Source organism: Mus caroli, unplaced genomic scaffold (genome assembly GCF_978045245.1).
Source record: "Mus caroli unplaced genomic scaffold, Mus_caroli_1 scaffold_12, whole genome shotgun sequence".
Classification (NCBI taxonomy): Eukaryota; Metazoa; Chordata; class Mammalia; order Rodentia; family Muridae; genus Mus; species Mus caroli.
In genome coordinates, this window is record NW_028227267.1 from 26,343,614 (window position 1) to 26,362,019 (window position 18,406).

At 37.7% G+C, this 18,406-nt stretch overlaps 1 protein-coding gene across 3 annotated transcripts in view; it reads right to left on the reverse strand.

Annotated features, from left to right (window-relative positions):
- Mapk8 (mitogen-activated protein kinase 8) overlaps positions 1–18,406 on the reverse strand; it is a 74,061-nt gene that overhangs the window by 5,439 nt on the left and 50,216 nt on the right. For 2 of the 3 annotated variants that reach the window (XM_021181283.3, XM_021181284.3), the window contains exons 4-10: positions 16,494–16,552; positions 16,253–16,391; positions 6,549–6,714; positions 3,893–3,964; positions 2,433–2,615; positions 817–941; positions 233–296 (exon numbers count right to left, since the gene is read on the reverse strand). In XM_021181283.3, coding sequence (XP_021036942.1) covers positions 233–296; positions 817–941; positions 2,433–2,615; positions 3,893–3,964; positions 6,549–6,714; positions 16,253–16,391; positions 16,494–16,552 — 808 coding nt within the window. Of the gene's footprint in view, positions 1–232; positions 297–816; positions 942–2,432; positions 2,616–3,892; positions 3,965–4,323; positions 4,396–6,548; positions 6,715–16,252; positions 16,392–16,493; positions 16,553–18,406 lie in introns of all 3 variants that reach the window. The other variant, XM_029468851.2, reaches the window with a different exon arrangement.

Below are 18,406 nucleotides of genomic sequence, written 5' to 3' on the forward strand. Positions count from 1 at the left end.
ACACGACACAAGGAACAAGGAAGAAAACACTAATGTGACTATAACTGAGGTACAAATTTTCAAAATTAAGGAAGGAAACTGACTTTCTACTTTTGTAAGACAAATAAACAAAACCTCACTACTAAACCTAAGTTATGAAAACAGAAAGCAACGCTAATTTCTGTAACATGAAGAAGTCACTATGGAAAGCCAGAGGCTCCCTCAGTGTCTGAGACTCCGGTGAGCGCGTTACCTTTCCACTCCTCTATTGTGTGCTCCCTCTCATCTAACTGCTTGTCCGGGATCTTTGGTGGTGGCTGAAAGACACAAGTCAGAACAACTGAGAGAGTTTACTGGAAGTATATATACAATTAATTATTTGAAATATCAGCTGGACATACAACTTGCAAAGATGAGTCATGAGACAAAGGCCAATCAATTATCATTAACTTTAACTTTCTGGAGAGTAGCTCTGTAAGATTCCTTTCTAAGTAATAAGCTGTTTGTCTTTTTTCTTTTATCTCAAATTTTAAAATTGTCACATTTTACCTATATTTCAGAAATCTGCTCTGCTTTAAATACAAAACATTGTTTCTATCTAAGGATGCACCACAGGCATCTTAGGCTCCTCCAATCAACTGTGAGTTCAACAGAGTGAGACACAGGGGAGGTTCCTGGCGATGCTCATTAACTGAAAGTTTTCTTTAGGAAAACCTAGGCAACACCAACACCATCTGTGCTGATTTTTACTTAAAATGACAAGTTCTCTCTGAACTTAATTTCAGTCCCAGCTCTAAGATTAGAGTACGTTCTTCAAACATTAAGAAAGTAACTTACGGCTTCTGCTTCTGAAGGATCATACCAGACGTTGATGTATGGGTGCTGGAGAGCTTCATCTACGGAGATCCTTTTGGATGCATCTATTACTAGCATTTTGGATAACAAATCTCTTGCCTGACTGGCTGCAAAAATAATGATATTAATATACACCAGTTCATGAGATTATTCAACCATGCACATTAGGATTCTGAGATTACATTTACTTTAGAAAATTCATCTTTGCCAAGCATGTGGTGGTACATATGCTTGTAATTGCTAAGCGGAGAATGTAGAGACAAGAGGATAACAATTTCCAGGTGAACTTGGTTTATATAAATTGAACCAAACCAAACTAAACCAAGACAAAACAAATCCTATGCTTTTAAAAAGATGCTTTTGTTATTTATGTTTATGAGTACTAAAAAAGATTTATTACAGGTTTTGTTTGTTTCATCTTTTGAGATAAGGTTTTCTCTGTGTAGCCTTGGCTATCCTGGAACTTGCTTTGTAACTATGCTAGCCTTGAACTGTTCTCTGCCTCCCAAATGCTGAAATTAAAGGTGCTTACCATCACTTGATTTATTGCATTTTCCAGTTATGTGTATATGTGTGTACAGAGGGAAGGGGCAGGTGTTTGTGTGCACATGAGTGCAGGTGCCCAGGGAGGCCAGAGAGGGCACTGGACATTCTGGAGCTGGATTTGGGAGTGGTTGTGAACTGCTTCACATGGAGGGTAGGAATTGAACTTAGGTCCTCCACAAGAGCAGCAAATAATCTCTCTAGCCCCTGTTTTTTTTGTTTTTCTTTTGTGTTTTAAAGACCAGGTCATGCTATGTACCCTGGGCTAGCCTGGAACTTACTAGGTAGCTCAAGATTATCTCAAACTCCTAACAATCTATCAGACACAGCTTTCCAAGTGCTAGGATTACATTGGGAACCACCACACCTAGAGAATAATTTTTCTATAAAACCAGGGCACATACATGATTTATAAAATACTTTTTTTTTTTTTTAAAGTAGGGTCAGGGCTGGGGAGATGGCTCAGTGGTTAAGAGCACTGACTACTCTTCCGAAGGTCCTGAGTTCAAATCCTAGCAACCACATGGTGGCTCACAATCACCCGTAATGAGATCTGACATCCACTTCTGGTGTGTCTGAAGACAGCAACAGTGTTCTTATGTATAATAATAAACAAATCTTGGGCTGGAGAGATGGCTCAGTGGTTAAGAGTACTGACTGCTCTTCCAGAGGTCCTGGGTTCAATTCCCAGCATCCACATGGTGGCTCACAACCATCTGTAATGGGATTTGAGGGACAGTGTATCACATACATAAAATAAAAAACAAACAAACAAACAAACAAATCTTAAAAAATTAAAAAATAAAGTAGGGTCTTCATTATGTAGCCCTGGTTGGCCCTGAACTCAGAAATCTTCCTGACCCTGCTCCCCAAGTATGAAGACTAAAGGCAAGTGTCACCATATCCAGCTAAAATGTAAAAATCAGAGACAGAAGAACAAAACCTTTACATGTTCTACTAGTAGACATAATTTTGAGTTAGATCCTTTAAGAATATGACTAAACTCTTCCTATACATGTATAACCAAAACAGATACATACAATTATACAACTTACCTTTAAGTTTGTTATGCTCTGAGTCAGCTGGGAAAAGCACATCGGGGAACAGTTTCTCAAAGCTATAGCCAGCGTATTTAGGCCTGTTTTCAACGTAAGTCCTTACTGTTGGTTGAAGTTTCTTCATGAATTCAGGACAAGGTGTTCCGAGCTGTTCAATAACTTTATTCCACTGATCAATATCTATTATCAAGTAGCTAAGAAAAATACTCCATGTATCAAATATTCAACACTTTAATCATATATACATCACTAAATATAAGAAAATGGAAAAATTTTAAATCCTGAAGAATGTAGCCATTATATATTTTGTACCTCAAAGCCACCTGACAAAAAGCAATGATTATAAGTGGATAAAAATGATCAATAAATAAGCTTTGTTAACCTTATTTATTGTGTGTTCAGGTATATATAAACACTAATTTTACCATAAAATGGAGGCATAAAAAAGCAAATTGAAAATAAACTAAAAACTATCATTACTATACATAAAAATCAAAATGCAAACTGCATAAAATTTTAATATTTAAAAATTTAACTTTCTCCCAGCTCTTAAAAAATGTAAATATATTTCCTAGAGAGTAAGAAATATTTCTAGTCTGGTCTGCTTTTTTCAGTTCTTTACACTAACAGAAAACACCCACTTGTGACAAAAATGATAACTTTAATAATGGTAGCATTTTCTTTTGCCATTCTCCGGTATGCCTATGTTAATAATGTTTGTAAAGCTCTGAAATAAATGAACATGATACCAGTATCTCAGTATGCTGTAGACTGGGATTTTCTGGTCTTGTTCCTTCTAGTCTTCATACTCTAAGCCTCCGAAGACTATTGTCCCACACACGTTCTTATTGTTACATGGTAAATATTCTCATTCCACCTAAAACAATTCTGTGTCACTCACTGATCAACACATCACTGTTAACATAAATACTAAAAACTGATGGAACTAAAAGCATGAATCCAACCTAATTACCAACACAGGAAAACTTGCTGACATTCTCAGCATGCTATGTTAATGTAATGAGACAACAAGACATAGCACACAGAACAGTAACAGAAAGACATGGGGGAACCAAATCAAAAACAAACAAACAAACAAACAAACAAACAAACATCAAAACAAACAGTAGCAACAGATAATTCCAAAATTCATGCTACCTTCACAATAGTTAAAGACTTACTCAAGTGTTAGAAACTTTAGTGAAAGCCGTAACTTTTTATGTTAATTAACTCTAAGCAAGCAAGGACCTGTGAATTAACCACACTTGAGCCCTTTTCAAAATTAACATATAAATCAATAAACGAGGAGAAGAAAGTCAGGTAAGAGGTGGTACTCTGGAAAAGTAATTTAGCAATACTTTGTATCAGGAAGAGACAAAATACATTCTACTTGACCAGGCTGACACAGTACCATTTTGACCTTTAGAAACTACATTTTAGGCCAAAGATAAGGATACGATCTGTACCTGGGAACAAAACACCACCTTTGATCATTTCTCCCATGATGCACCCAACTGACCAAATGTCAACTGAAAACAAAATGCAATGACATTAACATAAAGATTTTGGTTAAAATAAAAAGAAAAATATATAAACACTAAAAAGACACACGCCATATACACTTAAAATTATAAAAAGCAATATAAAATAAAAATGAATGACAGTGAATGTGCTGACGACCAGCAGAGACTGTATGTCCTGCTGCCAAATGCAGCCTGCTAACACTTAAGCTTCTTAGCTCAACCAGTTTTTGAACTATAACAGTGACAAACTTTACATCTATTTTAAACCCTGTACTGTACAAATGTCGCATGTATTTCTTTTCATGAGCAAACAGAAGGAAGTTCATCACCTAGCTAATTAATCTGCTGCAGCAGCACAAGGATACAGTCCCTTCCTGGAAAGAGGATTTTGTGGCAAACCATTTCTCCCATAATGCACCCCACAGACCATAAATCCACTATATGTTTGCAGCACAAAAGAAGAAAAAGCAAAGCAAAAGATTGTTAAAATCAAAGAAGCGTAATATGACTGCATCATCTAAAAAATTGCAGAGCATCACAAAAAAGAAAAAGGTGGTTTTAATTTCAAATAATGGCATAATTTAAAACACAAAATACTTTTCAAAAAGCTTTGATTCACAAAAGAAAATATGAAGTATGGCATTTTAATTACATGTCTAATTTTAAAGTGAGAGCTATGCACAGATATTGCATAAATTTAAAAAACATACATTTTATAGCTGAGATTTTGCATGTAATACATGAAGTAGAACCAAACAAAATTTAAAAATAAGATTTAAAATGTATATAAGGCCATAAAATTATAAAATTAAGATGTACTATTTCGAGGTTTAACTGTGCATTTTACTCTCTCTTTAAGTTAAATTAAAAAGCATGCGCAGAAATAATTTAGCATATTAAAAACAGAAAGATATCTGTATTTTAATAAAATAGTAACCTAATTTTTGGGTTTCCCAGGCTTATTTAACTGAAAAGGCTTTGTTTATTCTGAACTAAAAGTAACGTATTCTCTTGGCAACACCATTTTACATTTATATCCACCTCTACCCATGTCTACAGATGGACAGAAAAAGAGCAGCATATCTACCAAGAAACCTTGGTAAACAAGTGTTTTTCATTATCTCTTTTTTACTTTTTTTTTAAACTTTGGGTTTAAAAGTTAGTTTTGGTGGAATACAATATCAAAGTGTCAAAGTGCCTACAGATCTGTGATCTACAGTCTCTTGGCAGACCTCCATATTATAAAACCTGCTATAAGGGGGTCTAATTTGCTATCAGGCAGTTTAAAATAGATTAATTACCCTCCCCCAAACTTCCCAAACTGTTCTGAAATACTCTGCAATAAAACCAAACAGGAAACCTCTCTTTCTGCCCCCCTCCCGTGTGTGTGTGTGTGTGTGTGTGTGTGTGTGTGTGTGAGAGGAAGATAAGTATATGCCATGCCACCTCCTGCTGGCTAATGAGTGAGGAAACACGAGATTTGACTTGGTTCCTGGGGAAACAGGCAGGAAAAGCAATGAGAGATCTATGTGACTCTCATCTAAGAGAGGACAACATGTCAATTCTTATGACAGCTTCTCTAATGTCAAGATCATATTTATAGGACTTAACATGTGGTGCAATTTCTGTGATAATCAAAAGTTTCACAGCAAAAGCAATAGCAATCTGCCTATCAATTCTCAAAACAAAACTTTTAAACCTTATGTTGAGACTTAGAAACAGAAAAGCATGTTTAGTTTAAAAACCGATAGTTGATATTTAAAGTATTTGTTTTAAATTAGCTCAAAAAAGGTAAGGAAATTAAGCAATCTCCCCATGTGCTTAAGTATGTATATATGTATGTTCAAGATTGACTTAATAGTTTCCTGATTTAAAGTGAACTACTGTTCCAATTTCTATCCCAGAAACACGCCACACTTAAAAAGTTATGGTTTGATTCAGCATGCCCACAGATAATACTATATGCAATCTCTCTATGATGGGCCCAGGCTTTAATCAAACACGAGTGCTGCCCATACGAGGCCGAGTTACCCACTGACTTTCCAGAATTGGAAAATGTAGCTCTCAGAGTTTATAGTGAGTGCTACTATTTTTTGCTTGTTTGTTTGTTTTGTATTATTTTGTTTTGTTTTCTGAGACGGGGTTTCTCTGTGTAACAGTCCTGGCTGTCCTAGAACCTGCTTTGTAGACCAGGCTACCTCCAGAGTGCTGGGACTAAAAGTGTGTGCTACCACACCTGGCTTGTGAGCACTACTGTTAACACTGACTAAAGGTGCTGGAGATGAGAGCAAATAAGACTAATATGTACTAGAATTATTACTAAGATTAAATCATTGAGAAATATATATTCATGTTTAAATTACAGACAAGCAGAGGGCATAAATCCTAGTTTTAGAACTGTTCATCTAGGTATTCACATCTGAGATAAGATCTCCATGCTTTCCCAAACAGTCATGGCAAAACGTTCAAATCCTGGATAGACATTTGAAATAGTAATGAATACTTAAATGCATGCATTTCAATTTAAGTATATAAAAACTGATTGATAAACAAATCAGAAGACTATTTCAAAGCGAAAGCGTATGCTGACCGTTCTCCTTGTAGCCCATGCCGAGAATGACCTCTGGTGCTCTGTAGTACCGAGTCACCACATAAGGCGTCATCATAAAACTCGTTCCTGCAGTCCTCGCCAGTCCAAAATCAAGAATCTTCAAAGTGCAGTCTGATTTCACTACTATATTACTAGGCTTTAAGTCCTTGAAGAAATAAACATTAAAATGATTGCTAAGACAGATACAAAGATTTGTTTTGCTCAACTGAGTTACATAGTCTGCAGGACCACTGCAGAGGTTCCTTACAATAGGCACACCCACCAAGTCAGATTTAAGATCATTTCATTTACATAAACAAATCTAGTGCATTATTAATGCTTATTTACTTAAAAACAAAAATGTATTAAAATTTTATTTTCTATTTTGTTTTATTTCTTTCATTTATCTCTGTGAAGATGAGGAGAGCCTGGTTGAGGACAAAGCAGAAAGGCTGGAAGTTCAATACACACAGTGTATGTTTAGTTCTTTGTTAAGTTGACACAAGCTAGAGTCATGTAGGAAGAGGAAACAACAGCTGAGAAACTTCCTCTACCAGAATGGCCTGTAGACAACTCTGTGGGTTGTTTTCTTAACTAATAATTGATATGGGATGATCTAACCTATAGATGGTGCCATTCCTGGGCAGGTGGTCCTGGCTGTCTAAGAAAACAGTCCAAGATAACCCAGGAGCAAGCCAGTAAACAGCACTCCTCCATGGCATCAGCTTCAGTTTCTAATCCAGGTTCTAGCCTGACTTTCCTCAGAGATGAACTGTTACATGAAACTGTAAGATGAAATAAGCCCTTTCTTCCTGAGGTTGTTTTTGGTCAGTTTTTTTTTTTTTTTTTTTGCCACAGCAATAGAAAGCAAATGATGACACATAGCAAGACCCCATCTCAAAATACCAATCAAATACAATAAAAGTGCTATTATGGTAAGAGTCATAAATTAGAATGTACATTCATTTACATACTAAATTAATAGCACTAAAAACAATCTCATTTTAGGACTGGAGAGGTGGCTCAGTGGTTAAGAGCAAGCAGACTGCTCTTCCACAGGTCCTGATGAGTTCAATTCCCAGCAACCACATGGTGGCTCACAACCATCTGTAATGGGATCAGATGCCCTCTTTTAGTGTGTCTGAGGACAGCTACAATGTACTCACAAACATTAAAAAAATAAAAAAAAAACTCATTCTAAAGTCACAATAAACTTTATAACGCTCTAAATCCACGATGGAGCATTCTGATAATATTTACACAATCCTGACATGATCCAGGTATATGTTACTTGAACAACGATAGCCATACATGTTCACTTTTGTGGGGAGGAAAGTTCGGAATCAGTCTCAATACACTAGATACTCAGTTCTAAAGAACCAAAAGGTGATTATCAGCCTGCTCATTCCTGACTTCCCACATATATCACAAACATTTGCTTATAAACTTCCATTCACATGTAACAGACACTAGTCCATAAAATTACTTTCTTCTGATAGTAATACTGTCTTTGTGAAAAACTGCTGCTTGGCTCGAGGCAGAAGAAAATGTGTGCAATACCTATTAAAACGAAGACAGTGGCATAAATACCCAGGCCTTCACATTCATCATGCTCTTGCCTTTTAGCTTTGATGAACACTCATATCCACAGCACAGTCAAACTCTCTCACATGTATAGATGACTAGCAGATTGACAGCAAAAGCTAAGGCCCTGAACACAAAGATCCCTTTTTAAATATCTACATGCAAGAATGCTTATGTGCTGTTTCTAACTTACTCTGACAAGATAACATGGATACGCTTAGAAAACAGACACTAACCGGTGGTCCTAAGAATACCCAAGATATAAGAAAGATACAATTTGCGAAACACATGAAACTCAAGAAAAATGAAGACCAAAGTGTGGACACTTTGCCCTTTCTTAGAATTGGGAGCAAAACACCCATGGAAGGAGTTACAGAGACAACAGTTTGGAGCTGAGACGAAAGGATGGACCATCTAGAGACTGCCATATCTGGGGATCCATCCCACAATCAGCCTCCAAACGCTGACACCATTGCATACACTAGCAAGATTTTGCTGAAAGGACCCTGATATAGCTGTCTCTTGTGAGACAATGCCAGGGCCTAGCAAACAGAGAAGTGGATGCTCACAGTCAGCTATTGGATGGAACACAGGTTCTCCAATGGAGGAGCTGGAGGAAGTACCCAAGGAGCTGGGGGATCTGCAACCCTATAGGTGGAACAACAATATAAACTAACCCAGTACCCCTCGGAGCTCGTGTCTCTAGCTGCATATGTATCAGAAGATGGCCTGGTTGGCCATCAGTGGAAAGAGAGGCCCATTGGTCGTGCAAACTTTATATGCCTCAGTACAGGGGAACGCCAGGGCCAAGAAGTGGAAGTGGGTGGGTAGGGGAGTGGGGGGGGGTATGGGGAACTTTTGGGATAGCACTGGAAATGTAAATGAAGAAAATACCTAATTAAATATATATATAAAGAAAACAGACACTAAAGACTTTTGAAATTAAGCATACTAAGACTACACGTTGTTCCTACAGAAGATAAAAATGTTATCATTTCTATTTTGCAACTAGAATGTTGGTAATATAAAACAAAGGAATACCCAGGCTTAAGAATAACCACTATAAACTTCAGTAGTCCTCCCGGGATTGCTGCTACAGCGGGAGATTACTGCCTCTTTATACTAGGTGGGTCTAGTCTAGAAAAAAACTCAAAATACTTTTTGTTCTGGAATGATTAGGAGCAAATACATTTCTAGTTTAAAAGAAACTGTGTATGGAAATAAACTGCCAAGAGTATTTGTCTCTATGAATATTAACTAAAGTTCATTTTTTTCTGTATCAATGTTTATCTTTCTACATATGTCATAACTACTTATAGGAAGAGTGACTTGAAGTTTACATTTATTTGAGCAGATAGAGTAGAAATAACTCAACATTCTAACCCACCCTCTTGTTCCCCCCATTGTCCAAGTCTCTCTCTCTAGTCAGGCAAGATAGCAAAAGTAGACCTAGTAGGTAGAGTGGGAACAGAGTGGAGAAGGGCCAGACCATGCCCTCCTGCAGATCTTCCCTTGCTTTGGTGATTAGTAACATTGTAGATAGTGGGCATCTCTATAAAGCCAAATGTCTACCCCTACCATGATGTGCCTACATACAGAATGTGAAAAATAAACCTTAGTCATGTTTGGCTACTGAGAGTTTTGCAGTGGTGGCGCACACCTTTGATCCCAGTATTTGAGAGGCAGTGGATTTCTGAGTTTAAGCCAGCCTGGTCTACAGAGTTCCTGTACATTCAGAGATACGCAGAAAAACCCTGCTTTGAAAACCAAAACACAAAACAAGAGTTTGATATTTTTTATTGCAGCTAAGCCTAGTGTTTTCTGGCTGAAACCCAAGACTTGGGAGTTACTATTATCCCTAATCTGAAATCTGAAAGACCCAAACTTAAGTATTTTTGGTTTTTTTAGTATAACTGTCAATACTCAAAAGGTTGTTATAACTACTTTGATATTTATTTATTTTTTCCTTTTTTTTTTATTACGTATTTTCCTCAATTACATTTCCAATGCTATCGTACTTTGATATCTATGCTAAGGAAAATTTTAAGGTAGTCTCAAATCAGTCCAAGAATACAGGGGCCATCATGACAGTTCTTTGATTTGGATCCCCCCAAAATTTCTGATTTTCAGATTAGGGATGCTCACTGGTAAAGTCTATGCAAATATCTAAAATCTAAAATATTTCACAGTTTGAAATACTCTGGCCCCAAGCATTTCAGATCAGACAACCTATGCAAGGACACAGGATCATGAGTTTGGTTATTGAACAGTATTGACAGCAGTATCAAAGTGGAAAGAGATGCAAATTATGCAGAGGCAAACTATTTTATGTCATCTGCACAGGACTTCAATTGCTTTTGCAAAGGAAGTTTAATGCAAACTTAACCATAGTCATTTTTACCCCATGTTATCTACAGTTGCTATTATGATAGAAGGGCAGTAATTGTCAGTAGTTGTGTCAGAGGCCATGTCCACAAACAAAAAACATTCAGAATATGGTCTTAATAAAGTTCCTTAACCCTTGCTCTATAAGAGGTCAGAAAGCAAAAAGGGCTGCTGGTGGCTACTGTCTGCATTAGAAGTAACTGGCTATTTTAAAACTAGAAATGAAAGTAACAGTGCCATCATTTTGGACAAGCAAAATGCTGCTAGAACCCAGAAAAAGGCAACAGATGGTTTAGCTTATCCCTGGACCACACATCATCCTTTTACATGCCTATCCTTATGATCTGTTTTAGTTAATGGAACTCAAAATTACATGATGCTCACCAGATCTGAAAAATTCTGAACCTGCTCGAGGTAGCATAGTTTCTGTTCTTTCTACTTCATAGCATGGGAAAAGGATGTCCCTGGAAGTAACCCTGAGCCTGACCTGAGGTCTGTAGTAATGCTGCATGGGCCAACACTGCAGACCCTGAGTACACACTGTGCTTTTGCAAGCCATGAATAGCTTGTTAGAAATCATGGACATCTTGGAAGCCTAAAAGCTTGATGGTAGACTCAAGGGAGCTTCAAGTAAGTCCAAGAATACATAGACTGTCAGCTAACAAATATGCTTTAAAAAGACATACAATCAAAAGCTTCCAAGGTTACTGATATAATAAACTGAACCACAAATAACACAACTCAAGTCTGTTGTCAAAATAACTAAGTAACTTACAAAGACAGGACAACAACAAAGAAACTCTGTCCAAAATGTCAACAATAGAACACACTTGTGTTCCTGTCTTTCAGGGATAGGAAGCAGGCCAAGAAAGCTGAGCACCCCTTCAGTACACAGCCTTCAATACTCACTTAAGACCTATTTAAGGGAGATAAGAGGAAAGGAAGACTTCCATAGGGAGCAGACAGGTAATGTGGACAACAGCGGGCAAGTTGCACTGTGCAGAAATCAGATCCAGCTCCTCAAGAGGGAACACTCCTACCTCCAGAGGAAGGAACACTTAACAATGTCCATCCAGCATAATGTCAAATGTAACTAATAAATCAACATCAGGGTTTCTCAATTTCCAATGAGACTGTTTTGGCTACCCTGGAACCACCTGACTATTCTATAGAAGGAACTTGAGGGGAGGGAAGACAGAGCCAGTTCCGATGCTTCTGGGCCCAAAAGATCAACATCTGAACCTGGCACAGACACTAACGTGTATCCACATTAAGGAGGTGTGGGTCAGAGAATGGAGGTATGTCAGACAACCACAGGCTATGGAGCCCGACCAACACTCATGAGTTTGCCTTCCTCACATTTTCCTGCTCTTCTATAACGAGGCAGGTTTTTATGGCTAGCTCTGTGGATGCACTGAGTAGGGGTGATGTGTGTCACTTCCAGGCCAGCATGTGAGCCAGGGTATTACCATACAGCTCTCTTCTGCTGACTCAGTGGGAACTAGTTAGAGGGAAGTCTCTCTCAGCAAGGGTTTCTAAGTGCCTACAGGGACATCTAACTGCAGTGCCTGGAAGGAATAAAAGTTTAGATTGCTTCTTAAACCAAGTGAGTAATCACAGAATGGCACAGTTAAGGTGAACCGAGGATGGGGGTGCTGTGAGAACTAAAAGCAAAACTGACAGCTACAGTTATGTCAAAATTTTTGGTAGTTGCTTCAGAAAAAGTCAGAAAATATCCGACAGGAACAGCCAGAAATTAGTACCCTAAGACAATGGGAAGAGTGACTCAAGGATTGGCTTCAATAGGCTCTGTGATATCTGTTCAGATGCTGGCTCAGAGTCAATTACTCTTCCATTGCCCAAGAGGGATGGCTGCTGGTGACCTTAGGAAACTCCTGTCTTCAGTGCAGAGGCTAAATGGGAGCCACCAGCTGAGGCTCTTGAAATAAATGTAGCCAACGTAATGTCTCCCTTTGTCCACTTTTACTTTGTAATGGATACTGATCTTAATGAAACTATCTAATAAGCTTCTTACATGTATAGCTCCACCCTAGTTTCGCACATTGTCTAGCCTAAGATACAGGCCACCACACCAACAGACCTCTCAGTATATCTACTGCTAGCTCAACTTTATTGCTTTAAGAACATTTCTTCAGCAACACTTTATTTCCTAACATCTTCTAAATGAGCAAAAGCAGAAACAAGAGAGGAAGGAACGCATCTTAACTTTCACTGAGACTAGGAAAGTCCTGATACCAAAGTATGATTAAAATCATCTTCACAAACAAACTACAAATGAAAGCAGTAATGAATCCAAGGGTAAAAAACTCCAACAGAAATACTAGCTTATCAGTTCCAATAGTATACTGGAAAGATTATATATACCATTCCAAATGGGATCTACCCCAGGAATAAAGAGGATGCTAAATATAAAAATTTATCAATGCAGTGCAACAGTTAAGGGAAGCAACATACACAGTAATTTAAATTGGTGCATACCTCTGGCTAAGTTTAATACTCTTTAATGACAAAAATAAGTAAATAAGGAATAGACAATAAATGGAGAAGAATTCATCTTCTATAGAAAGAGGTCTGGCCTTTGCCCTAAATTACAGGTAATGGCAACACTTGGAATATCCTGCTGACGAACTGTCCCGTTAATGTGGAGGTTTCGACCATGACAGCCTAACAAGATAATTTATGATAAGGGCTTTGGCTTGTAACAATCCCAACCTTTGGAGGAAATGGAGATTCAATGTATTAGCATGAATCAGGAATGATTCTTGCCAACTAAGGAAAGTGGTATGTTATAGTGACCAAATAAAATACCTAGAAGAGTCTGGGTGAGCGTCCCTTGCTAGTGACACTGTATTATCATACTCTATAGCCAACAAAACAACTAAAGACTCTATGCTGGAGCCATACTTCCATAAAGCCTTTCTTTGGCTGGTTCTAACTCTTCCCATTCAGTTAGGAACATGGTAGAATTGGCAATTTGTAACCAGCTACTCTAAACTCAGGTAATTCTGGGGCCCTTGAGCCTGCGTGCGTGTACCTTGCCTTAGGTCTTTGCTACAGCAATGAGAAACAGAAAAATACAATGGTGAACGATGAAAAGCTTTCCCTTATTACAACAAGCAAGACTAAGATGACTATTTTCACTACTGTTCTCTAAGATTTTACCGTAAGTTCTAGCTAGGGCAGCTGGGAGATGGGGGAAGGTGGCCAAATTGAATAGAAGTAAAACTATGGTGCAAATGACATGATCTTAAAAAAAAAAAAATTCAGTGTTTATGAGCACATAAGGGAGGTCAGAAAGAACACAGTGACATGCTACTCTCTGACAAAGGAAAAACCACACGAAGGAAGCTACAGAGAGTGCTTATGCATCTCACCAAAAGCACAAAGTTTCGGATACTGAGAGCTGTGAGAAAATAACTACTGCTGTTTCAGCTACCCAACTTAAGAGTTCTACAGACTAACACAACTTAGGAAATGGGAAGATCTTATGCTTACAAAGCCCTCAAGACAAGTGATAAAAGCACCAAGCAACTCAATCTTTAGATTTAACAGATTCATTGTCCAAAGCCCATTGGCTTTTTTTCCCCTGTAGATGTGAAAAAGCTAATCTCCAAATTCCTATACACTTAAAGTGGTTTTTAAAACTACTAAGAAAGGACACAGGATTCATAGTATCCCATTTCAAAGCAGTACAGAGTTACATGTGTAACTCGTATAGCTGGACAGATGGCTCAGCAGCTAAGCCTTGCAGATGACCTGGGTTTGGCCTCTACCATCCAAATGACAGCTCATTAAATCCTGTAAATCCAGCTCCAGGGGATCCTATCACCTCTGGACTCCATGGGTCCCATACCCACATGATCTCTCTCTCTCTCTCTCTCTCTCACACACACACACACACACACACACACACTTAAAAATAATAAACTTTGTAAAACTGTGATTCTAATATAGAGACAGACATAGAGTCTAATTATAGAGAACTGGCAGTCAGCTGGATTCCCTAAGGCACCAATACAACTGTCTGAGAGCTTGGGCAACTGGATTTCTAAACATGGGAGAGTGAAGATAAGTCTTGCACTAGACCATATACAAAACAAGTTCAAAATGGACCAAAAACTTACAAAAAGAGGCAATGCTAAAATTTTATGACCTCAATTTGGCAGTAGATTCTTGTGCAAGACACAAGACCACATGAAATAACAAATATTTGATATTTCATAAAAATTAAAACCACTTACATATTAACACATCATTAGCAAAGTGAAAACAATCTACAGATTTTAAATTATGTCTGGTAATGGTTTTGTATATATAGAACTGGAATACACACACACACACACACACAAATCTGTAAATATAACAAAGAGGCAAACAACTTAGAAACAAGGGCTTAAAAATAAATGTTTTTCAATAACATAGAAATGGCCACCAAATGAGGAGATTCTTGACTCCTTTGGTAGCATGAGAAAGAATGGCCCTCATGGGCTCATATGCTTGAACCCTGTGCCCCAGTTGGTGAAACTGTTTGGGAAGAGTGTGTTATTGAAGGTGGCTTTGAGGTTGTAAAAGCTCCCATCAGTTAAGGTAGCTTTCTCTGTGTTGCTGCCAGTAGAGGAAGCTCTTGGCTATTACTGCCTGCCTGCCTGTTGCCATGCTCCCCACCCTGACAGTCATGGACTCTCCTTTTGAAACTGTAAGCCCCTAGTAAACTCTTCTATAACTTGCCTTGGTCATAATGTTTTGTCATGGCAATAGAAAAGTTATTAAAATAACCATTATTAGCCACTAGGAAAATGTGTATCAAAAGCCCAATAAAATACCACTTCATAGCCACTGTGATGACTAAAATAAAGCGGTCAGGTACTAAATACTGGCAATGCTGCAGAAAAACTGTACAATTATATATGGATTCTGGGGATGTAAAATTTGAAAAACAGTTTCATGGTTCCTCAAAAAGTGAATACCACATGATTCAGCAATCCTACCCTGAAAGACTAAAGAACAAAGAGCAAATAAATACTTGTACATGAATTTTCATAGCAAGATAGTATTTAACTGAAACATAGTAATACAAAAATTATCTGTAGAATATGATATATGGAATATTATCCATTCATAAAAGTAAATACTAATATATGATACAGCATAGACACCACAAAAACATTACGCTAAGTCAAAGGAGCCTGACACAAAGGCCATATAGTATATTATTACATTTGTATGAGGTATCTAGGACAGGTAAATCCATTGTCCTGAATTAACAGGCTCTGAGAAGAGAGACAAAATGAAGAGTGACAATTTAAGGGATGTCGTCTTCACTAGAGAAAGGCTGATGAAAGTTTTAGAATTTGACATAGATGGTGATTGTACAACACTAATGCATGGACTAAATGCGACTCAGTACTTCAGGTCGTAATTTGTTTTGTGAATTTCACTTCAATGATTGAAAAGGAAAGATCATCGTGGGCTGCAGAGATGGCTCAACAGTTCAGAGCACTTGCTGCTCTTGCAGAGGACTGAGGTTTGGTTCCCAGGACCCACGTGGCAGCTCACAATTGTCTATAGCTCCTGTTTCAATAGATATGATGCCCTCTTCTGGCCTCTGCAGGCACTGCATGCATGTTGTGCACTTAAATACATGCAAGCAAAATACACATAATGTAAAAAAAAAAAATCCTTAGAAAAGAACATGGTGATATTTTTCTACTAACCCGATGAATAATTCCAGCAGAGTGAAGGTGCTTGATTCCACACAGCATTTGATAGAGAAGGTAGGACATTCTTTCATGATCTAACTCCATCTGAATCACTTGGCAAAGATTTGCATCCATGAGCTCCATGACTATGTAACTTCATGGGTAGAAAAAGATGACAGCTAAAGTGTATAGCAACGATCTACAGATAGGCACTAGCAAAACTTTGTATTAACAGCATTTTAGTTACCACACTTACACATCTTGAAATTCTTCTAGGGATTTCTGTGGTGTGAAAACATTCAAAAGGCCAATTATCTGTGGCAAAGCAAAGAAATAAAAACATTAGAAACTACTTTCTAATACTTCATTTGGGAACTGAAAATACATATGTTACAACAATTTACTATCAGTTTAAAATCATTCCAGTTTTATACCCAAAGCACAAGTAAACTTATTTATTAAAATTTCATTGCTAGGGAGAACAGAAAAAAAAAAAAAAGAAAAAAGAAAAAAGAAAAAGATCAGGCCAGAAGATCTTTTGGACAAGTAAAAATGAGTAGTATAAAGGTGGGGAAACAGAAAAATACCACACTTGTTCAAGCTCATAGGCTCTCTTAAACCAAGTGAACCTTAGGGCTGAGAGCACACTTCAGTGGTCATGTTTACTAGGCACACAGAGACTCTGGGTACATTTCCTAGCACTGGAAAAAAAAAAGAATAGAATGTGTGTAAATGTACAGCCCAGGTGGTGTCTACTGATTTTGAGGGTGCTGAGGCAGGGGATACGTGCAAGCTTCTATCTTTCTTTCAAGTTTGCTATGAAACTGCCTCAAAAGTCTTAGAAACCAGTAAGTCAACCAAAGGGCTTCACAGAACAATTTCTATTTATGAATACTCTATCAAGTTCTCATTTTATTATAAGTACCTACATAATTTGTCAACAAATATTAAGTACTTTCTACTAATTCTTATACAACTCAGCAGTTCTATGGAATCACAGTCCTTTCCTTTCTCTTGGTTTTCATAACACTTTACTGGGCCATTTTCTTTTTCTTTTCTTTTTTTTGAAGGTTTGTTTCTATTTTGTATATATGAGTGTTTTGTCTGACTATATATATATGTGCACTGTGGTTTTTTGGTGTTGTGGAGATGAGAAATGGGTGCTAGATCACAAAGGACAGTTGCAAGCCACTGTGTGGATGTTAGGACTCAAATTCAGGACTGCTGCAAGAACAGCAAGTACTCTGAACTGCTGAGCCAGGGCCAGTCAAATACATTATTTCATCTATGAGAATATTGTATGTCTCACTGCTGTCCTTAGCCTTTTCTTTTTATGTCTATATTATTCTTACATAATATTTGTCTTTTTCTTCAAGAATTTATCTGCACATCATTCCCAAATATGCACTAAAATATGCACTCAGAAGCACCCTCTCTTTTATAAAAAAAAAAAGGCTCAGTGTGACACCTTTTTCAGTATTAATACCATAAACTATTTCAAACAACATTGTTCATTCCATCATTAGTCAGTATGTCAACAACCTGTTTTCCCATTGCTTCTGTGTATTTAGAGGCCAAGAATTCTAAAAATCACATCTGGACTGTTATATAATTACTTTTAATACTAGAGTGACAGGCTTATATCTGTATATGGCCCTGTACATTCATGCTGAAGGCATAGACTCTAATGAGATAGTATCTACAACTGGGGACTTTAGAGTTAACTAGGTCATAAGGCCAAGGCCCTTCTAATGGTAAGATTAGTGGTCTTGCACGTCTATGTACCATGGGAAGACAAAGCAAGAACAGTTTGTTTGCAAGTCAGGAAGAGAATAATCAGCAGGAACCAAAGCAGCCAGCACCTTATCCAGGACTTCCTAGCCTCCAAAATTTTAAGAAATAATTCTTCTGTTTTTTTTTCTTTTTTTATTTTTTTTTAATTTTTAATATTTTTATTACATATTTTCCTCAATTACATTTCCAATGCTATCCCAAAAGTCCCCCATAGCGCCCCCCACTTCCCTACCCACCCATTCCCATTCTTTTGGCCCTGGCATTCCCCTATATTGGGGCATATAAAGTTTGCAAGTCCAATGGGCCTCTCTTTCCAGCGATGGCCGACTAGGCCATCTTTCGATTCATATGCAGCTAGAGACAAGAGCTCCAGGG